Source organism: Phragmites australis, chromosome 7, assembly GCF_958298935.1.
Source record: "Phragmites australis chromosome 7, lpPhrAust1.1, whole genome shotgun sequence".
In the NCBI taxonomy this organism is placed as follows: Eukaryota; Viridiplantae; Streptophyta; class Magnoliopsida; order Poales; family Poaceae; genus Phragmites; species Phragmites australis.
In genome coordinates this window covers 33,209,687-33,232,477 of record NC_084927.1, presented here as the reverse complement: position 1 = coordinate 33,232,477, position 22,791 = coordinate 33,209,687, and the positions used below count along the sequence as shown (strand labels likewise).

General features: G+C 47.3%; 4 protein-coding genes across 4 annotated transcripts; all 4 read right to left on the bottom strand.

Moving 5' to 3' along the window:
- Positions 1-3,747: 3,747 nt before the first annotated feature.
- LOC133924858 (probable purine permease 11) lies at positions 3,748-5,378 on the bottom strand. The gene is made up of 2 exons (XM_062370587.1): positions 5,095-5,378; positions 3,748-5,010 (listed from the first exon to the last, which is right to left on the bottom strand). The coding sequence occupies exons 1-2, from the start codon at positions 5,237-5,239 to the stop codon at positions 3,878-3,880; spliced, it is 1,278 nt and encodes a 425-aa protein (XP_062226571.1). The 5' UTR covers positions 5,240-5,378; the 3' UTR covers positions 3,748-3,877.
- Positions 5,379-6,794: 1,416 nt separating this feature from the next.
- Positions 6,795-8,854, bottom strand: LOC133925595 (probable purine permease 11). Its single transcript, XM_062371470.1, has 2 exons — positions 8,659-8,854; positions 6,795-7,861 (listed from the first exon to the last, which is right to left on the bottom strand). Exons 1-2 carry the CDS (start codon positions 8,735-8,737, stop codon positions 6,795-6,797), a joined length of 1,146 nt encoding a protein of 381 aa, XP_062227454.1. The 5' UTR covers positions 8,738-8,854.
- A 6,190-nt stretch (positions 8,855-15,044) lies between these two features.
- LOC133923638 (E3 ubiquitin-protein ligase ATL4-like) lies at positions 15,045-16,715 on the bottom strand. Its single transcript, XM_062368919.1, has one exon. It carries the CDS (start codon positions 16,548-16,550, stop codon positions 15,471-15,473), a length of 1,080 nt encoding a protein of 359 aa, XP_062224903.1. The 5' UTR covers positions 16,551-16,715; the 3' UTR covers positions 15,045-15,470.
- A 3,640-nt stretch (positions 16,716-20,355) lies between these two features.
- LOC133924857 (receptor-like protein kinase FERONIA) lies at positions 20,356-22,257 on the bottom strand. Its single transcript, XM_062370586.1, has one exon. The coding sequence runs from the start codon at positions 22,011-22,013 to the stop codon at positions 20,475-20,477; it is 1,539 nt and encodes a 512-aa protein (XP_062226570.1). The 5' UTR covers positions 22,014-22,257; the 3' UTR covers positions 20,356-20,474.
- Between the last annotated feature and the right edge of the window lie 534 nt (positions 22,258-22,791).

Below are 22,791 nucleotides of genomic sequence, written 5' to 3'. Positions count from 1 at the left end.
AGGGCTCCCTGCCAACGAAGGGTGAGCACATCATCAGTGCTATGTTCGATGCCTCCTCCTCGGTGGAGATCGGAAATGGCTCCAATGCACTTTTCTGGACAGACAAGTGGCTCGCCGGTGATTCAATCTAGTGTCTGGCGCCTCATTTGTTCCAGGCGGTGGCCATGCGCACCTCGCGCTTGCGCTCTGCAACAGAGACTTTGTGCAACTGGCGTTGGGTTCATGACATAACGGGCTCCCTAACGTTTCCTATCCTGGTCGAGTTTCTACGTGTGTGGGATGTGGTGGAGACGGTCATTTTGACGGATGCCTCGGACAAGTTCATTTGGAAATGGTCTGCAAACCAACAATACTCCTCATCGTCAGCATACAAGGCCTTCTTACATGGATAGACAGAGCTTCCCAGGGCAAATCAGCTTTGGAAAACAAAAGTACCGGCAAAATGCAAGTTCTTTGTTTGGTTGGCTCTTTATGGCCGATGTTGGACGAATGACCGCCTTCAGCATCACAACCTCAGGACTGGAGGTCCTTGCTCTTTGTGTTGTCAGCCCGCTGAAACCATACAACACTTGCTCTTGGGTTGTGTCTATAGCTATGAGGTCTGGTTCCATCTTCTGAGGCCTGCGAGTCTACATCATCTGATCCCACAGGGAGACATGGGATTGGTAGACTGATGGCTTCCAATGCGCAAGCGGCTTTCAAAGGACTTGAGACGCGGTTTTGACTCCCTTTTTATTCTGGTATGTTGGTGTCTTTGGAAGGAGAGGAATCACTGAGTGTTCAATCGATCTGTAGTTTTGGTGGTTGATTTGAGCAGGGTGATTTTGGAGGAAGCTCAGTGCTGGATGATGGCTGACAACAGGAGGATGTTGGACGTCCTTCAGCCACCTTAGTGCTTCTAGAGTTACCGCCAATCTTTCTGTGCCCGCTATCTCTACGTTCTAATCTGTAGGTCGTGTTTGTTTTTACCATATAAACCCCTAATGACATGATTAACTTCTCTAATTCGCTTTGGTGCGGTGGTGCGATCGCTTGTACGTTTCTCTCTTCCTCTTAATGAAAAAACGTGCCCAAGCGCGTTCTCTAAAAAAAACTATGCGTATTGAAGACGTCAAGAGATTATATACAATTTTATACCTTTCTTAGGATAATAGTACTATATTCTGTTTTGTCTTGATTAATGTTAGGAGAAGATAATTACAATGGGGTGTATCTATATCTAATCTTGAAGCTATTATCGAATAAATCTAATCGTGACTTAAACCTGTTGTGGATCTCAATGATTTGTTTATGCTTCCATCCTACTAGATTTGCTTCATATTGCTTGTCTGACTTCTGGCTTCCAATCTCGCTTCTCTTTCTCTCCTCCCTTGGATGTAACATCTCCCCTCCTTATATAGTTAGGTCAAGACAGCGTAACGTGCTCATAGTCCCTAAGTGTATCATTCTCGGATTGTATTACTTAAGAATATTTGGAGGACTCTTCTTAACCTAGGAATGGTTTTCGTGTAGAATACGATGAATTATCTAGAATATTGGTACATGATTTATTTACCTTACGACGGTTATAAAATCTACCATATCGAATGGCAGACACGTGTACAGATGATAATCTATCTTCATAATATACCGTATTGATAGTCAATCCTTAATTATTAAATCCTCATCCAATAGTAGATTCATCGAGCCATTTTGATACCAGTATCGATCAAATATGAAGAGAAGTAGTTTGACAAGCTAGCCATTTCCTTTTGAGTCTCTTACCATATCTGTGTGTCGTCCAGTGATTTTGCAATATAGATTCATCAACTGTCATTAGATTTGTACATGACTGTCTATTATTAGAATGTAAAAAATAGGAATACATATATAATCGTCGAAGAGTATTGCAAATTGGGATTTATATTTATACAAGTTCAAACATTCAAGATGGATAATAGCGATACATACTGTCTTATCTTGATTATTCTTGGGATTACAAAATACAAAGGAGATTGTGTGTGGATCTAATCATAAGAACTAGATGTATTTCTATGTTTCTACTGCTAAAGATCTAGTTTGATGGTTGCTTTTATTGTGGATCTTCAATGTGTGTTAGTCTTTTATCCGATTAGAATTGCTTGGAGGTTCGCGACTTTTAAAATCTGAAGGCGCGAGTTCTTTGTTGTAAGGCTTCTCATTGTTTGAGGTTAGATTGGCCCCTCACCAACCTCTTCTATTGGTTGTACCTCTCTCCTCATCTTATATAGTCGGGAGAACTAAAGCTGATATAACCAGACTCCTTCAGGAGTAATCTATCCAAATTGCTAGACTCTTAAATATCATGAATTAATTAGGGGATAGCTTTCCTATTTGGTACGATATGTTTTACTTGTGTTTTATCTTTATATCCTACTCTATGGTGGTTACGATTGGCTCTGAATCAAGAAACTTTTATAGATATATAATATTTATAAAATATATAATAATAATTATATATTCTTGTCAGTTTTAACATCACATTAGTTTGAGGAAGTAGTAGTCACATGTAAAAGGGGGAGCTTGACGACTAAATCCCTATCAGTTTTACAGCTCTTGTAATCTTTCGTAGAATTCAGGCAAGATCCAAAAGTTAGCGTCTCTTGCTATAGATTTTGCATGTCAGTGTCTGAAGAGCGGTGCTTGTTGACACGCTCCGTTGTTAAATTACTACGTCGTCTATATTCCGGGTATCTGCGACTGCTGCTGTGGATGTTTTGACTAAGAGAAAATTTACGATTCGTCATTGAATAACTACTGATTCTACAATCCGCTATCGAATAAATTCTGTTTACTTCTATACCATCGAATAAATGTTTCAGTTCATTATATGCCATCCACTTCCGATACTGCCCTCCGCTATACTGTTCATGAACAGTACCCGAGAATAAAAAAGGTCAAAAAAATATGTCGATTTTTTTGCACGCTCTATAATTCATAATCAACCCATTTTAACTGTATTCACCTAAAAATACTGTGTAAAATTCAAACTAAAATTTCTCAAAATGAGCTACTTTTGTAATACTGTGCATTACAAAGAACTAATTTTTTCACCGCGGGAGATAATTTTAGAAATTATTACATCACATTAGAGGAATATTAGTAAATTTTCTCAGATTTTTTGTAAATTTTTATGAGACTTAAAAATTGCAAGAAATTACAAAAGTAGTACATTTTGAAGAATTTTAGTTTGAATTCTATACAATATTTTTAGGTGAATACAGTTAAAACAGGTTGATTATGAATTATAAAGCGTGCACAAAAATCGACATATTTTTTGTGACTTTTTTTATTCACGGGTACTGTTCATACTGTTCATGAACAGTGCAGCAGAGGGTAGTATCGGAAGCCGATGGCATATAAGGAACTGAAACATTTATTCGATGGTATAGAAGTAAATAAAATTTATTGGATGACGGATTATAGAATCAGTAGTTATTCGATGGTAAAATCGTAGATTTTCTCGATGAGTAATGGCAACCACAGAGTGTTTGCTGACACAGTAGGTTGATTAGACACATCGGTTTCGTTAACAATTTTCTACGGCTCCGTATGATTGCATCAATCACTACTTAATACGACAAGCGCAAGTTCATGGGCCATGACGCGACCTTTTGCTTTGAAAATTATTCAGGAAGCGCGTGCCATTCTACAAATGGAGGATGCAATCTACTTGAAGCAGATTTAAACCAGTGAACTGAACTTCTGTCGAAAAAGAAAAAGAAAATCTGAACTGAACTTTCAACCTTTACGCATGGGCACTGACAAGAAGTTTCTATACAGTAGTTAGTATTGAAGATCCATCGATCCGGAGTGAACAAAATTTATTCTCTAAGCTTAAAATGTTGAGAAAATCGAATCATTCTGCAGAGAGTTTTGCAGCTTGGTGGTGTTCGTCAGATTTCTCGTCTATCTTCTTGACCTTAGCACGGTCATCGAGGTAGTGCTGATAAACGTAGGACAAGAGCCCCCAGACACCTATGAGCATGGCCAGCAGCTTCACCCCGCCCACGCGGTCGCCGAGGAAGATCACCGCGATGACCGGCGACAGCGGCGTCCCCACCGTGCTGATCACGTTGGTGAACAGCGACGACACGGCCGCGACGAGCCCCATCATGCCCATCGTGCAAAGCTGCCACGTGATGGCCGTCCACGCCAGCGTCATCGCGTACGCCACCTTGCCCTTCTGGTACCCTTCCATCTCCCCGGCCAGGGTGCTCCACTCGCCGGAGATGAACAGACCGGCCACCGACACGCACGCGGCGATGGTGTTGCTCCAGAACTGCATCTCCAGCACTGTGTAGAACGTGTCGCTCCTGAGCACCTCCTCGAATGTCAGCTGCATCAGGGACAGGATCAGGGAGAAGAGGGCCGACGCCGACAGCGTCAGCGCGAACCCCGCCGAGAACTTCCCCTCCGGGACGTTGCTGCTGGTCTCCTCCGAGCCGTGGCCCACGCCGATGAGCGCGGCCGAGAAGGTGAGCAGGACGACGGAGTTCAGCACGAGTGCCCTAAACTTCTCCTTGTTCAGGAAGTAAGAGAAGACGGCGTTGAAACAGACCTGGGTCGCCCCGATGATCGAGTAGGTCGACAACGGCAGGTACAGGAGGCCGTACGAGTACATCAGGTTGTCCCCTGCGAGGAGGACGCCCAGGCCGGCGTAGATGGCGGCGACCTCGACGAGCAGCGGACGGGCCGCGGAGGAGGAGGACTTTGGCCGGAAGTAGAGGAGCAGCGGGATGGCGATGGGCGCGCCGCAGGACTGCACCACCGTCTGCATCCACAAGCTCTTGCCGCCCTGGTCGTAATAGATCCTGCCGAGGAGGGTGGCCACGCTCTGCCCGGCCAGGAGGAACACGATGTTGGCAAGGACTACGGCCCACCATTTCAGCCGTTTCCATATCGGCGGCGGCGGCGCAGCGTTCGCAGGACCGGTACCACCCTTCTCAGCTATCTGTCCACGATCGTCTTCAGCTTCTTGGCCTCGAAAACCTGCATGCCCGATGGGTCCGGTTCATCAATTCAGCCGTTCGATCTTACGCTTTGCTCAAATAATTGCAGTCTCAAGAAATGGACCTGCGATGTGCAGCTGAATTTCACCAGCTTCACCCATCTTGAAGTTCAAGAATGGCATGCTACAGAGACATAGCAACCAAGATTTGTATGCTGCAAATCTGAAGTCCTGAAAAGGACGTGCAACTAGATATACAGCGATCGTCATTCCTAAGTCCTACCTATATTCATGATCCTCTTCTCACGCGCCCTATCGACAATCACACCGCTTACCGCCGTGAACACTACAAAATCTGATCTTGTTGCCTGCGGATGCGTACCCTGCTCGTCCTCCTGCCGCGAATTCCTCGACAATTGAACCGTAAAATTCCAAAATAGACAGCGCGCGGCGCTAAAGTCTGAATTTGATGTCAACATTTGCCTGACTCGTGACTCGTGAGGTAGCGTGGACCGTGGAGTGATATTTCATTTCCTGCTATGGTTCAGTGTCCCCCGCCTCTCGAAAAAATCAATGCTAGATGCAGACGAGGATGACGTTGATCGCGCGGGGGGTATCCAGCCGGAAGCGAACTTATCTCCAGTGGCAAAGCATACGAGCTTGCCAATTATTGAGCTGCAGCTAAGATTCGGTGGAGTGTCCGTCTCATCTGTAGTTCGAGTAAGGCACATGCTTGTTCAAACATAAAGGCACATGCCACACTCCAGAAACTACAGAAACAAGACAATTGCAGAAATCATGTAAACTACTCCATGGTGCTGTACGCATGCCTGCACTTGGTGGTGTTATGCATGTTACTCGACGGAGGAATAAATTGTGAATCCTTACATCAGCACTGTGTAGTTGGAAAACTTGTTAGCTGACATGGTAAGCATTTACAAGGTTAATATATCTATTATCTGCAAGGGCCAAATTAAGCTAAGTACCAACTCACAATATTTCATTATCTAATGTTCGGAGCTGTCGATAACCATTGTCATGTCAGTCAACTTGAACAACAAATATAAGAGCACACTTCCTAATGATCAGACCCTGAAAATCGTAACATGTTCTGTTGACAGTGTGAACACACGACAGTGTGAACGCCGGGGACTCCAAGGTTATGGTTCTGGGTTTTGGGATTCACCAGCAACCCCGGAGTTAGAGGGAGGTTTGAGCGGTGGGCGAACTGGTGATGGGTTGCGACATGGTGGTGGGCGGGATTGACGGCAGGGGCGATGAAAATGGAGCGGTTAGCGTGGCTGCAAGCAGTGGGCGCGGATCCAGCTGCAGGGGCGCCACTAAAGGTGGCAAGAGGCAGGCGGCACATGAGAGCACATCAATGCATCGCGGGAGGAAGAAACAGTCAGCGCTATGAGAAAAAAGAACGGAGGAAGAAGATGAATAATACTTGCTTGGTTCTAGACCATTGGATTGGAATCAGCCGTCTAATATTCGTCGCCTGATTTTTTATTTTTTTTAAGAAACAGGTGCCTGAAGTATAGTTTCAATAAAGAATAAGATGAAGAGAGTATTTCCTCAATAAATTTATCATCTTTTATTCCACTGCATACATCCTTCCACAAATGCGGAACAAAAATAAGACTAATAATATTAAGCAAAATTGTATAGCTACAATATAAATGATACAAAAAAAACTATATTTTCGTGACGAAATGTATTGCAAATTAACATAAATAATCAACTCCTAGAACCTCACAGCCAACAAATTAAATTGGCAGAGAGCATTTCTATCACAAGATCGTAGCCGGCTCTATCAATCTCCCTACTTACTATTAGCTATAGCCTTTCTAGCCTTCTTATCGTCAAGATAGTGTTGATAGACATATGAAACGAAACCCCATAGGGAAATTAGCATGGCTATGATCTTTACTCCGTTCATCTTGTCATGAAAGATCATCACACCAAAAAGAGGAACAATAGGTAGAGAGAAGGTGCTGATCACATTCGAGAACAACGATGATACCTCGAAGATTAAACCCACCATTCCAACAGAAGCGACCTGCCAAGATACGGATGTCCACACCAATGTCATCAGATAAGAGAACTGCCCGGATTTGAACTTGTCCATCTCCCCTTTCAAAGACTTGTATTCACCACTTGCAAATAGTCCAACAAGAGAAGCAAAACTTGCCACAAGTGCCGTATATATCTGCATGTTCAAAACAGCCGAGAACGTCTGCTTCTTGATCACATTCTTGAACGTAAGTTGCATCAAAGAAAGGATAAGTGAGTATGTGCCTGACGCTCCTAACGTCAACAGGAAACCAAGGAGATACTTTCCTCTTGAGACACCAACAGATCCATGAGGTTCTTCATTGACTCCAAGGAGTAAAGCAGACAAAGTAAGCAGGACCACAGAGTTTAAGATCAAACCAGTGAGTTTCTGAGAGTTTAGGACGTATGAGAAGACAACATTGAAGGCCAGCTGACTAGCGCAAATGAGAGAATAGGTCGAGACTGGAAGATACAACAGTCCATTGGAATGCATCATGTCATCAGCGGCTATGATGAGCCCCAAGACAATGTATATGAGAGCAAGTTTGGCGATGGGAGTGTCGCTGTTAGTTTGGGTGGAAGACGACTTTGAAGGGAAAAAGAACAAGCCAAAGAACAACATGGGAAAGCCGGCAGTTTGCACAAATGTAGATATCCACCTGCTGCTGCCACCTTGACTGTAGTAGTATCTCCCAAGCAGTGTTGCTGATGTTTGACCAGCGATCAGGAACAAAACATCGGCTGCCACCATGAACCACCATCTCCAATTCTTGACTTCAAAGCTTCCCGATGGTGCATCCTCCTGAGTTGCTGGACCTTCAGCTTTCGATGGTCCTGTGGTTTATAACGCAAACCGTAGTGATGTGAGTAACAAGTTTTTTATTTACTTTTGGGAATTTTCTATTCAACACGAGTAACAAACTTTTCCCCTTTCTTTCAGCAATCAGAAATAGATTACCCCCTTTTGGGTGCCTAACACTTGTAAGTTGTAACGCCCTAAATACAATGATACAAAATATCTACAGTATCTATTCTTCCGTAAGAAATATTCTTAGATAATTCTAATATTACTATGACAAAACTAGCTCTAGTATCATTTTTTTTCCCTTGAACTGCAGCCTGCTGGGAGAATCTTATAAGGTTGCATTGCACCTTTTAACAAACTTATATTTATCTTTACAATTGCGAGAAGCAATAAAAAGATTCTACTGTTTTCGTAATTGCGTATTAACATCTTAGTTCACAAGGTAACTGAATCACAAGCCCTGCTACAAATTTGCAGTGGAACGCTCTTTCTTAGATAAATAAAACAGGGATTGTGAACCAGATCCAATTTCACATTCGCAGTGGAACTACGCGAGTCCTTAAAGAAACTGCGGAAGAAGTTTCCCCCTAAAAAAACTAGGGAAGAAGAACTGTCCCACATATTGGAAAGCTAAATGCCTGAAATCTGATCCATGCAAAGAATTCTCCCTTCACCACCGGATCCACCTCCTAAATTCGCCCTGACTTCTCCAAGAAAAACTCAATACACTATTGGGCTATAAAAATTCTATATACGAGAGAAACAAATGGTAAGCAAAATGTAGCGACTGGCAAGAATGCCAAACGTTTAGCAGTGGCGAACTGACCTGGGATTTGTATCTGTACCTCGCCGTTGTTCGTGTTCGTGGCGCCATTGTTGTTGTTGCCGCTGTTGCCATCGGCCATTTTATTAGAGACACTGTCACCTTCTGTGGGATCGTCCAGGACAGGAGGAGGAGGAGATGAGAGCAGTGCAGGGAGGCAGAAGGACCGCGACGCCACGTGTTTTGCGATGGAGAGAACGAAATGGCATGCGTGGATCGGAGAGTGAGCTTTGGTTTCTAACAATAGAAGTCGAGGATGACCCCTGTTTCGAGAGAAAAGGAACGAGGAGAGGGAATGGAAACCAGTGACGAGTGGACGAAGAGGGTCCGGCCGTTGGTTTCGCTGCAGCGCGGAGGGCTGCGCTTCACAGTAGGAGCTCAGGCTCCTTGCGTCTTGCTTCTCTCGCCGCTTTCCTCTCGTCTCGTTCTCTCGCAGAACTAGTGCGGGGTGTCCGGTCTTTTTCACTTTGCTTGCAGCATGCACAGTCTGCAATTTGCCACTCTGGAGTGGGAGGAAGAAATCTGCAGTTCTGCACGCTGCCCGTGCTTAAAGTCAAAACGACGAGCAAGAGACCAGGATGAGCACACGCACTTACTGTTTGTCTGGAAGAGAAAGAAAACAGCACCAGGGAAGAGTTCTGTGCGCGCTCGACAAGCTCTTCTTAGTTGTCGGGCCAAATCTTGCTTTCCATATGCCACGGGCCGAACCAACATTTTCCGTGGAGCATGGGTCAGCAATAAGATTGTTTTCCTGTACGTGCGGAAAAGAAAGGGATTCCTGCAACCGAATCAAGGCTATTTGCCTGCCCAACTGTACATAAACGTCAGAGGCCCGTCAAATTCCAGTCAGATTTTGCGCCTTCGACTCGAGGGCGCCGCCTCCAACACTGCCTCTGCGTGCGTCGCACGGCGCCCACAGGCCTGTACTCGATCCGATCCTTTGGGCTTCACCTATTTGAAATTACTGTGACTTCACACTAAATTAAAAAATATTACATAATTAACTAGAAAACATTAAACTAGTAATGAAACTGAAAAACACATTACTACGTAAGAACAGTATATTAATGACAGGTGATAATTGTTATTAGTCACTAATGATGATTCATTAGTAATGGGTGTCCATCCGTCACTAATGACAGTCACCAATAATGAATCACAGTCGAGATCTGGCACTAAGGTGCATCTACTATAGGCAGAGCAGATAGCAGATATGTTTTCCATCACTAATGATGCTTATCAGTGATGGATGAGGTTATAACTTGTTACTGAGACTCGGTCACTAGTGACGAGTAGTAACTGCACTTTATTACTGGGATTCGATCATTAGTGACGAGTGTTAAATGCTTTCATCACTATGATTCGGTCATTAGTAACGGGTGGTAAATAAACCCGTTATTGTAACTGGATCATTAGTGATAAATGGTAAATGCACCCATTACTGATGATCCAATCATTAAGGACGAGTGATAAATGTACCCGTCACTAATGACCATGTCCCAGTAACGGGGTGCGGTTACAACTCGTCACAGATGACCTCTTTAGCGACGTGTGATATTTTTATCTGTCACTAATGTGCTCATCCCTTGAAGGGATTTACCTGTTTTCTGGCTGCATCCTGAAGCAAAATCAGGATTTCAGCTGTCTTCTCTTGCAAACATATCACACCAGGACATTGCCCTGTGGTTGTTGGTGGCACTGGAGAGAAAAGAAACCGCCTATTTGAAAGAAAAAGATATAGTAGAAGAGTATTTGCAAATATATCTGCTGATATTTACCGTGAAGGTGGTCTTATGTATCAATGTGCGCGCCTCATTTGGATCATACTTTGGATCACAACACATATACGTGTCAAAAGCCCTACAACAAAGAGGGATCCATTAGTCAATATCTGAAAAAAGTTTAAAAAGTTCAATATTGTCACGTCCCAAATCCTTAATCACGCAATTAAGCATAATTATGTTTTTTTAAGTATTATGTTTAATTTTATGTAATTGTAATTGGGAATACTAATGCACTTCGTTAAAAGTCAATTGGATGAGAGAAGGAAATTCGGGAGAGAAAGGAATTGAATTCGCAGTTAAACGGACTTCTCTCTTGTACGTGGGCCCACCAACTAGCCCCACCATCTCTCCCTCCACTTGGGCAGCAGCCCCACCTACTCCCTCACTCCCACTCCTGTTCCTCTCTCCTCTCCCAATCGTCCTAAGCAAGGAGAGTAAGAGCTCTCACTCCACTCTCAAGCTCTCTCTCCCTTTCTCCCAAAATCCGACCTCAAGAGAAACATTTGAGGTATGCATGTGGTACTCACGCGATCCTTAGCTCATAAGCTTCCTATCCCTCCAATTTGTTTACTCTTTCCCAAAAGATTTGGGCCGTATTTGATGTCTTTTGGTGTTTATGGTTGAAACGTGAGGAACACTGTGTTTTTTCGTCTACCGAGCTTTTCCCTCTGTTTTCTCCTTCAACTGACGGTCCTCAAGCTCGGCAAAGCGTCTTGGGTGACTCTCCTAGGCTCCCATGGTATGAATGCACGATTTGGTTGGTCGAAATATAAGAACTTGGAGCTAGGGTTGAAGTTCATGAGTTCTTGATGTTTTGGTAGCAATAGCCAAGTTTTGGTCGATTTTGGCTTATGCGTGTGGTCCTATGCGGTAGAGGAGGTCAAGATGATACTTTATGTCCAAATCCCCACCCTAAAAGCCACCGGAATCACTGGAATGGTCGCCGGCGAGCTCACAAAGTTCCCTCGCCTGCATACAGCGGTCTGACTGCGTTTCTGGGCGGTCTGATCGCCGTTCCAGGAGTCCGACCAACCCTCGGGCCAGTCTGACCACCAGAACCCAAACCTCTCTGTTTGCTGGCAGTCTGACCACAACCCCCGGCAGTCTGACCGCCCATGTTGGCGGTCTGACCGCGGTCAACTCAGCAGAACCATTTTCAACATAATTTACTGTTTGCTGAAACTTGTAAAATTCATAATAAATTCTCTGTAACTCCAAAATTTATGAAACCAATTTTTTCTTCATAATAACTAAAACTACCTATTAAAAATATCCCAAGCCATTAATTAATTAATTAATTTTCTGAGATTAATTAATTAGGTTAAGGCTTGATTAATTCGCCATTAATTATTCACAAGTTCAAAATGGGTTAACCCAATTTTGTTAGTTTTCTTATGACTTTCTCTAACTAGAAAAAATATTTTCATGCATTATGTGGCATATTTGATGGCAGTTCATCATGTGCATATTGTAGTATGTATTATTGCATTTTATTTGTGCTTATTATTGCACGTGTTATGCTTCATAAAGCACGCCGATCCGTCGATCTCGGAGGCCGAGGGCAATCCCGACGTGCCCCACCTATTTGAGCCAGTGCATCTATCATATTGCACCTTTGTCGAATTGAATTAAATCTAAATATTGATAAACTATACTTATGTATAGGTTTGCATGTATGGGGAGTCGATGTCGGGTTTTTATGGATACAATCTATGTTAATTGCATAGTCCCTACCTTGAATTTTTCATCGATATCCTTATAGCCTTGGTAACGTGGTAAATATCTAAGAGTCGATCGAAATGATTAGCAATGTATAGGTCCTCGGTAGAAGACAAGCAATAGTTTGATCGTTGTTCACGAGCTTAGGGCTTACTACTTTTTCACGTATATGGTCATGTGGGTGTTGTTTGGATGAGTGATGAGTATGAGGTGAGATGTGGGCGGTGTTAGGGGTGACGCTGCCTCGAAGGAAAGTTCTGGGGGCAGTTCGGGAGAGGAACCCGGGCACCGTAGACCGCTTGCATCATTTAAGGCCGATCGTCAGGTAGTTGGTTTTAACACTTACCTTACTCACCACATACTGATCTAATTGCTAGAGATATAAAAGTCACATACACACATTTATGTAATGGATTCTTGAATTCTCTTACCTCTAAACAATCAACTTGAAGATTTTTGTTGCTCGGTGTTCATTTTTTTTTGTTTCGTTACAAATTGTGATTTTTCGAGTGCTAAAACATCTGAATTGATCTTAAATAGAACTTATAGTTCATATATCATCCGTGGAGTCGTGTTGTCTCGATTTTTTTTTGTTAAAACTTCTCTCTATTTTTGCTTCAATTTGAGTTTTGAGGTATTTTGAGTGGTCCAAATAGAAGAACGCTATCAATTTCATAAAAAAAATATTAAAATATCTATTTACCCTCCTCTAATCACAGTCTTATTCCTACAGACTTATTTTTAGATAGCTGACGTCGCCTCATTATATACGTTCTAAGCGGTCGAAAGTTCAAAATAGAAACTGGGCCGTTCAAAATACAAACAGGGCCGTTAAAACGGCATGCCTCATATACCAGACAGGATCGAGTCAACTAGCTATTTGGGCTTCAGTTCTCCTCTCTCTCTGCAAGGCCCGCTTGCATGAATAGACGACGATCACAGCCCGTTTGTGAAACTGATGCAAGTGTACTGTTACGAACGTGACGGCGAGTGCAAGATCGCGAGAAGGGCGCATCCGGCGCTATTCCGTCGACGTTGATCGTCGTCTATTCCTGCAGCCACCGTTTGAGAACAGAAAATTGTCGCCGCTGCTGATCCCCGTTTGGTGAACCTGCCGTTCTCGGCGGTCATCGACAAGAAGCGCGTCCCTGCCCTCCAGGCCGCAGGCCCATGGCGCGGCGCGTCCGGCGAACCAGTACATCATGGCCCCTCACTCCCCTGGCCCTGTCTCCGTCGGCGTACGTCTTGCGAGCCCCCCCTGCGCCCGCCCACTCACTCCTCTGCGCAGCTGCCTATTGGGTGCGTGCACCCTCGGGCCTCGGCCAGTCGGCGTCGTGCCGTCCTCGCACGCCCAAGCGCTCACTTCCCGCGGACTGGATACGGGCCCAAACTTGCCCGTGAGTCTTCGCCTGCACAAGACACAAAATCCGTGGCACTCGTGTGCCGTTTTGCACCTAGGCTCAGAGAGGTCTGAGTTCTCTCGCAACCTGCTCCCTCCGGCCACCACCCCTCGAAACAAGCGGCTGCTCAACAGCTCCAACGCCTTTTCTAGAAGCTCTGCAGCGTATTAAGAGTGCACTGCAATGCAATTATTCTTAATCGTCTCTCATCAGGTCCTGAATGAAACTTTTTTTCCCTCAGACAAAGGTAACGAATGCCCTGAAGCAGTCTCCGCACTTCTCGGTCGACAGCACCTACTAGTGCCGGTAACTGCACCTGTGTCGCGTTAGTGGTCAGACCAACAAGAACTCGTACGTAGCAGTTGCACTTGCACTGACGCTGCTCTGCTTACCTGAATGGTACTGGTAAGCTAAACACCCAACGCTAAACGTGAGGGTAAAATAGTTCGGACTGGCCAAGTGACATGACGGATGACTCGTCTGGAATCGTTGCACCAAACCATACGGTCAGAGCCCCCGTTTGTTGCCAAAAGCAACGCTTTTTGTGTCGCGGCGTCGACCACGGTTGCAGGGGAGCTCTGCTCTCGTCATGGCCTTCGACTCCTCATGGATAGAGCTGGTGACCAAACCACATCAGCTCAGCTGCCGACGAGTGATGACACTGCCGGCAGGGGGCAGGGGCCGGGAGGACGCAGTTTGACCGTCGCCAGCACTGCGATGCCTTCGCCTTCAGGTCGCCGCTCTGCACGGGGAACGGGTGAGGACGATCAGCTTCGACCGGTTTCTCACGGCTCTGCTTTCACTCGACCGCTCGTACTCGGGCTGCGCGTGGCGGCACGCGGCCAGCGTGATCGGTTTCTGATTAGAATTTTGGAGGAGGGGTGCCGCCGTGCCGGTGCAGGGCGCAGGTCCGTTCCCGGGCAACGCCTGCTCGTGACATTCATACGCGATACTGCATGCATGACTACGCCACACCGGCCGTGGCACCGATGCTACGTACACCATGCACGCAAAGATTTATAGACGCGCAAGTACGCTGGATATTAGTTTCACTTTGAATCTGGAAGAAAACAAAAAAAACTCCTACTTTTGCATGCGTAGGTAGGAATCGGATACACTAGCATTGACGAGGAGGATCGAAAGTGAGGTGTGGTGCAGCTCATGCTGTTGCGAGGTCGCACCAGCATGAATGCCTGATCACTAACTATCAGTGCAGTCCGTCTTCCAAATTCAATAGACCGGATCCTACTGAGTCTTGACTGCCTGATGGATATATAGCAATCTTGTTTTCAACTCAAGCGTCTGGAACGGGTTTTCTGAACATTTATAAAAGGACAACCTGCAAATCCAACCAAGCATTTGGATTTTCCAAGACCAGGCATGGCAATCCATACTTACACGCATCGGCAAGAATGTTGCCAGCATCGTCAATGACTCTGTTCAAGTAGAAGAAAGAAATGGGTACCGGAACCCATTCTTTCCGCTCACATTACCAGCAGAACCTGCAGTCCACGTTGAACAGGATGACATGGCCTTTCCCATCTGGCTCTCATGCTGACACCTGTGACTGCCACGTTTGTGAGTTGTGTGACACACCACATACAGTCACACACGCACGGAGGCACACATGAGTAGATGACAGATGACAACCTCATCCTTGGAGAAAGGAACTGATACAATGCAACGAACTAAACCATAGAAAAGAACAATTCTGCATGCACGTTGTCTATCTTGGCGTCTTATTTCCCCGCTTTCCAGAATCCGAAGTCCGAGGATGAACTATGTGCAGATGCTGCTACTGCTCACACCTACCATGCACCCACAGTCAACAGGAGCTTCCAAAACATTTGGATCACCTGAACTTGAATTAGCAACTTGATACAAAGGGCCTTGTAACTTCATGCAACTACGTTTACACCCCTGCGATCCAGCGGTACATCACCATGAACGCCGTCTCCTCCTCGTCCGGCCCCGGCGTCGACATCTCCACTGCCCCTGCCTCCGCGTCCCACAGCCACGGTTCTTCCTGCCTTTGGTGACTCTGGCTCCACCGTGAGCTCCACCGCTCGGAGAGCGAGTAGGCCGACGAGGCCAGCCGGTCCACGTACTCCCGCAGCCAGCCGCGCGACGACCCCGCTGCATCGGCCACCGTTTCACCGGGAGGAGACGGCGCCTCCTGCTGGGCTGCGGGATTCTCCTCCTTGACGGTGGCTTCCCCGGCAGTGGCGCAAGCGACGCGGGACACGACGACCTCCACCTCCTCGTCGATATGGTAGTCGAAGGAGCCGAGCGAGTAGGTGCGGCTGTTCCTGTCGCCGCCGCCGGCCGGCGCGGAGGAGCCGCGGTTGCTGACGGTGCCGATCTCAACGACGAAGCTTCTGGAACGGTCCCTGCTTCTTGGCTCCGGCGGCGGCGGCTGGGCGGCGGCGAGCATGGCGGAGAGCGAGGGGTGCGGGTGCGTGACGGCGGCGCGGCAGAGCGGGCAGGATGGCGTGGTGCGGAGCCAGGCGTCGACGCAGGCGGCGTGGAACGCGTGGCGGCAGGCAGGGAGCAGCCGCAGCTCGGCGTCGTGCGTGAACGGCGAGAGGCAGACGGCGCAGTCGGGCGAGCTCTTGGGCAGCGCCGCCAGCGCCGACGCCATCGTGAACAGCGGCAGCGAGTCGATCAGCCGCTGCTTCTCGTCGCCCACCTCCTCCTTCTTCCTCTCGGCTGCAGCGGCAAGCCGTTCTGTCGTATCACCCACTGTTCCGGCCGAGTGCACCTCGTCGCGAAGGGCCCGAGGGCGCGGCGGTGCGGCGGACGACGACGAGCGGTCGGCGAGGAAGCGGAGCACGAGGTGGATGGAGACGGAGGCGAGGAAGACGAAGGCGAGCAGCGCGGCGATGATCATGAGGGAAGGGAGGATGGACGACGACGCGTAGTAGGGCGAGGTGGCGCCGATGGCCCCGGCGGACTGCGGCGTGGTAGACGGGAGAGAGGAGGAGGAGGACATGACGAGGCTGCCTAGGTAGGAATAGGATGGGTTTCACCGCGCGCGAGACCGGGGACGGGGTCTCGCGCCTCCTATTCGCGAAGTTCTTTGGAGTGCGCGGCTTGGTGCTGAGGTGCGGAAGCAGAGGCCGGGAGTAAATAGTGGTTGCCGGGCTTACTCCCTGGCTCACTCGTATCCCTGCAGGAATGAAAGTCATCCTTGCCTTGTAAACCAATCCACTCTGTATTTAGTATACTGTCTCGTGGTAAGGGTGTTGTATTTTTTCAGACAACGAATCACATGCGTCCTATTCTAATCTAATGGTGTAGAATAAAACGGTTACCGGTCATCTTCTTCTTCCATCCGTTTCTTTCTCCTCGACTATTTCTTCCTCCCGCAATTCTCCCCCACCCGCCTCCGATCATCTTCGACGGCTCTTACATCGCCATATTTGCTCCCACCGCACCTCCCTAACTAATCAATCTATTTTTGAACTCCCTCACCGTTAACCCCGTCCACCACCAGCCTATCACCACCGTCACATTGCCGTACCACCAAGCTACTGCTCACCGTGAATCTGACCGTCACCTCAGCCTCCCTCTAAATCTGGTTACTCCGAAAACCCCTCCCCTATTTCTGATATCTATCATGTTCTTAGTACTTAGGAGGCGTGCAGCGGTAATTGTGTTCTTTTTCTTCGAATGATTTATTAAAAACTACACTCTGTAGATGGTTTTGTTGTCTAAAAAGTAAATATTTGTGACTGGTAGGAGTACTATGTTTTCCTTGTTACTCTCTGCATGCAATCCTTTCCGGTCAGCTAATAGATGTTAGTGCATCGACTCCTCAATGCATGGAGAGAGTGCATAGAGCATACACTGACCGACAGGTATTGATTGCAGCGCATCGAGCCATCAATTCGACCAAATCCTTCGTAACGCATCAGAGGGATACTGATTCCGTTTTCCATACTCCCGGATGGGGCCATCTTCGTAACGAATGTACGTCTGCACTGCACCGGCAGACGCTGGTAAACAGGAGTAGCACTGTAGTTCACCAAATGGTAGCGCCAATAATGGCCGTCGGATCAGAGTGAAGTGCCACCAAGATAGCGTAAAGCATCACCGCGTTGTCGTGCATGCTGTAGTGTCACCAAATATTAATTTGCGTGCCCAACACCGTTAAGAACTCTCTAAGACACGTCGCCAAGCCCCGGGTCCCTTGCTTCCCTTCGACACACTTACGAGCTGTGACGTGCCATCAGGTGGCAGATTTGCAGGCTCAAATTGAAAATGAGAGAGGGGAGATTAGCTCTGAAATTGTTACACCATGATCGATGAACGTGTTATATTTTTAACAATGAGTTAGATCCATGATTAGATCTCCGTTTAGTTACTTAGATCCACATGGGCCAGCACATGTACACGGAGGCCGTGCGGATAACAGTATTAGTGTCTGTACCGATCAGTGATCACTGAACCAGCAGTACTAGTTGCCACTTGACAAGTATCACGGGCAGTGGAATGAAAGATACAGTTGGGTTGCATGCCATGGTCTGGGACGTCGGACTTCTACTGCGAGTAGACTATCCCAAGACGGCGCCCTATCAGTTTGAGTTACTGGTGACTACTGCTGCCATGCTTTCGTCAGTGAAGAAGAGATTCTCCCAAGATGGAGCACGAGCTCACTGCTCACAGGACGCAAGTGTGCAGCGGTGGCCTTCACCCTGGAAGGGTCATGCCTTTCGTTAGTGCGAAAGATTCGAGCAGCCCGTGCCTTTTGATCCAAAGCAAAGGAACCGCACGAGATTGCTTGGCTTGCACACTCAGCATGCGGCGGGCCGGTTTGTCAATTGGTTTTTCTCATTTCTGTGGTCGTGGCTGCAGTTCGAGACGGGAGCCGTATCGGGGGAGGGGGCGTAATTGTGTAAAGGATCGGCGCTTTGGTGATGAATTCCCTGCCTCATAGCGTTCGCTTTTGCTGCCTCAGTTATGATGAGCATGAGATGCACTTGCGCGCTGTCCTGCCATTTCTTTTTTCTTTTCCCCTGCGCTGTTTCTTCTACCTCTTCGATCTTGCTGGAGCTGCGCTCTCATGATGATGCCAGGCGTCAAAACTTTCTAATGGAGTAGCTCTCCAACGTTGAAGGTGGCGCCACCAAGAATAATGGAAGAAACTTGTCAGAGTCTCGTTGTCACATAGTACCTCAGTTTTACTGATTCACCGTTTGTTATGGTAGCTTGGAAATCACATCTGGTGAACGGATGAAGTTACTGACAAGAATAACAATCTGATACAAGACACCATCGTACAATGGTTTCAGTCACCTAACTTTCACTGGACTGCTTCGCTCCGCACTGTAACAAAGTGTCTCGTGGATGTTGGTTACCTGACGACGTGCCACGGACTATTGATGACAAACGAATTCAGCTCAATGATGTAACTTAAACCAGCATAACAAGTTACATTGCTGTCCCTGCTGGGAGAAAGCCAACCAAACATGCGATCTCTGTGATCTGTATGTGACCTAATCCCCCCGTGACATCACCCGGGAATGCTGTCGCGAGGCAAGAGCTTTCTTGCTTGGATCCGCACGGAAGAACTCTTCCAAGCTTCCATTTCGGTTGATCCACCACGAATTGTGGCCGAGTGCGAACTCCGTGAAGGATCCGAACGGAAACCAGCCCAATTTGTTAGTGAAATGTTGTTCACCAAGACGACCGAAAAGTAATGGCAACCTAATCCAAACATCTGTCCGGCTCACACGCAATTGGCGCTCACATGGGAGCGAAGCTGAAGAACAGAACAGGAGAGAAGGCCATTTTTTTATACATTTTTTATTTTTCAGAATTCGCAAAATATGGGACAAGTACCGGCCGGCGTGTCACGTGGACCTATCATCAGTGGGACAGATGACATGTCCTTTGGTCTAAATTTTCAACACTAGTAACGTGTCACACGCTAATAGTTTGACTAATCTCGTTATAATATTTTATCACGATAATATTAATTAGTCTCATTAGTTTTTTTAAGTTAGAGTCCTTCAATACAAAACATATAAAACTAGAAAAAGAAATAAAATTATGTTAGTGAAAAAGAAAATTATTTATGCTCTAAACTTGTACTTGAATCGTAAATTGATTTGATTCGTATATATTTTGATTAACTGTTAAAATCGTGCGTCATGTGTAGACAACTTAACCAAAATCAGAATAGATTTCCAATGATCGTGTTCTATGCCTTGCTTGCTATCTGTTTGATGTGACGACCTTAAGCTACATAATATTTCTTAATATATTATCTTAGTAAGAATTTAGATTTTTTTTCATTATTTTTTATATGAATTTTAGCTATTGCTTAATTGTATTTTACATGGACTTTTTATTTAGATATTTGATTTTTATAATAATTTATATATATATATATTTGATATGGATCTTATTTTTTCTATTCTAACCCTAATTTTAATTATTATTAATTTTATTTTATTTGGACTCTTTATTTAGATATTTTGCTTCCCAAACCAAATGGAAATCGAACTGCTAATTTTTTATAATTTTTAATTCCGAATTTAAGTACTTATTAATCTTATTTGATACTACTCTTTGGTTTTCAAATTTAACTATTTATTAGTTGCATTTGATATGAGTTCTTTGGTTTAGTTTAGATCGTTAGATGTTCATAACAATGAGTGATTTATATCTTTTTCTTTTTCTGATTAACGTGATAATTTCATGACTATAAGAACAACATGATGGCTCATTTTCTCCTTAAATAATATAATAGATAAATGCATATTTTTTTATAATTTTGAAAAATAAATAAATAAATAAAGTCGAGAGGAGGTTGCCATCAGGGCCCAATTACAATGACCCAGTTACAGATCTTCCGTTGAAGGCCGACCAAAGTACGAGCCCAGCATGGCGACATGTATGGCCGCATTTATTAACGGGCCGGGTAGGAAAAGGCAGGGATTTTAGTTTGGCCCAGGATTACATAAGCCGGTGTTTCACGGACGGCCTGCGGCACGTGAACGACCGCTGAAGCGGCCTTCCTCTTCCGCCTGCAGATAGCCCACGCGCAGATGCAGCCCACCAACACCGCGACGAGGCCACCGGCGGCCGCGGCCCATGCTGCTGCAAACGCACCGCTCTTCTTCTTGGTTCCAGCTCCGCTGCCTTCCACCGCGTTGATCTGGACCTGCTGTAGGATCGGCGGATTCGGGCCGGCGAGGCTGTCGCTGTCGTACCTCTGGAGCTTGAACACCTCGAGGCCGTTCAGGATCGCGTCGTAATACTCCGGCCTGGTGTTCACGTCCGGGTGCAGCTCGACCCACAGGTCCGTCTGGCTGGACCCCGGCACCGTGACGACGAGGTAGTCGGTGTACACCGGCCTGCCGACGCCCCCGCTCCGACCTATCACGTCCATGTCCGCCAGAGCCGTCTGGTTGTTGATGTAGATGTAGAAGGCTCGCTGGTTCAGCTTTGTTATCGGGTACTGGATCTCGCAGAAGTGGAGCCTTACGATGTAGTAGAACCCGGCGTCGACGGGTAGGGCCCAGGTGAGGTTGTAGTTCAGGTTGATCTGCGCGTTGGGGCCCATCGACCTCGCCGAGGCGTACACGCTCTCCGGCGCGACGTACGGCGGCACGGCCGGACCATACTGGATGCTCACGTTGCTGTCTTTCCCATAGGATACGCCGAATGCCGCGCCGAATATGTAAGGGACGTCGTTGTCCCACGTGCGGTACAGGAGGTCGGAGTCGTCTCCCGGGGAGACGGCCCTGCCGCCGACGTTGAGGCGGTACATGGTTTGGAATGCCGTGTCGGCGCGGATCGGCATCGGGTCCGGGCGCCCGCCGTTGGCGAAGGTTGGCACTGCCTTCGTGAACATGTCCGGCATGGCCACGATCTCGATGCCGTTCACGAACGCGTAGTGGCGGGAGCCGGAGGCGCTCTGCCCGGACGGGGTGAAGGTGACGTCGAGGTTGCCGCCGGAGCTGACGTTCAAGGAGAACTCGCGGACGAGGTAAGCGTAGTTGAGCGCCAGCGCGGTTTGGGACGCGTTGAAGTCATCCAGCAGCGTGACGCCGCCCGCGGTGACGCCGAAGAGGGCGGCGGCGGCGCCGCGGTCGCCGTATGCGGACGGGTAGAAGAAGAGGCGGAGGAACACGCGGCCGGGGCTGACGGGGAAGGAGTACGTGTAGCTGGAGGCGAACACGCGCGCGGTCATGTACGGGACGGTGGACGGGAGCGACGGGTCCACGTACGACGCACCGGACGCGACGCCGGCCACCGATGGCGCAAACCTGGAGGCGGCGTCACCGTCCCATGTCCGGCCGTCCGAGTCGGTGGCCGAGACAGACGAGCCGCAGTTTATGCGGATCTGTCCGGAGAGAGTAGAGTTGTCGCCGCTGGCCGCGACGGCAAGCAGCATGACGAGGCTAAGCAGCAAGAGGCATGGGAGCAGAGTTAAACATGCCATATGGGACTAGCTGTGCCAATGCGCGCGCTCGAATGTTTGAAGGTGTCCTTTTGCGAAGACTCAGATCACAGGAGCACTGAGCATATATAGCTTGGTTTTGGCGGAGAGAAACGTTGTGGAATGCACATGCACTGCAAGCTCAAAGTCTCCGGGGAGTTCTTGCTCGTGTGGGAGAATTTGTGACGCAGCGGTGGGGAAGATAAATAGAAGTGGCGCACGAGGTCTTTCGCTTTTCGAAGCTCGAAGCCCATGCCGCCATGCCGCCATGCCGTGTTCGGCGCGCTTGGTCTTTCGTCAGATGACGCGGAGTGCCACTAGATCGATTTAGCTCCCCGTGTCGGCGTCACTATTTCACTTGCCAGAAATCTTTAAGAGTCGAGATTTCAATCATGTAACGCAGGCGGCAAAATTAAACTGAATCAGTAGTAGACTAATCACGTTATAATCTATTGTGGTATGCTTGAACGGAGTCCGCGACTGAGTCAATCAGACTGACACAAACGAGTCGTGCTTTAAGTGCTGGCGATGAACTGTAAACCACTGTAACAAATCGTCCAGCTACCGTCTCACGAGCGTGGTCAAGTTCTGGCGATGATGTTCCTTGTGGAGACTGTGACACAAACCAATCGAGTTCAAGTGCTGGCGATGATGTTCCTTGTGGAGGTCGGCTTCGGCGACGACTTTGGTTTGTTTCAAATCTTGACATGAGTTTTCTGCAACCGCCCACCGGTGGTCGATGGAGCTGCACGTTTCGGGGGAAATAGAGCACCGGGCACCA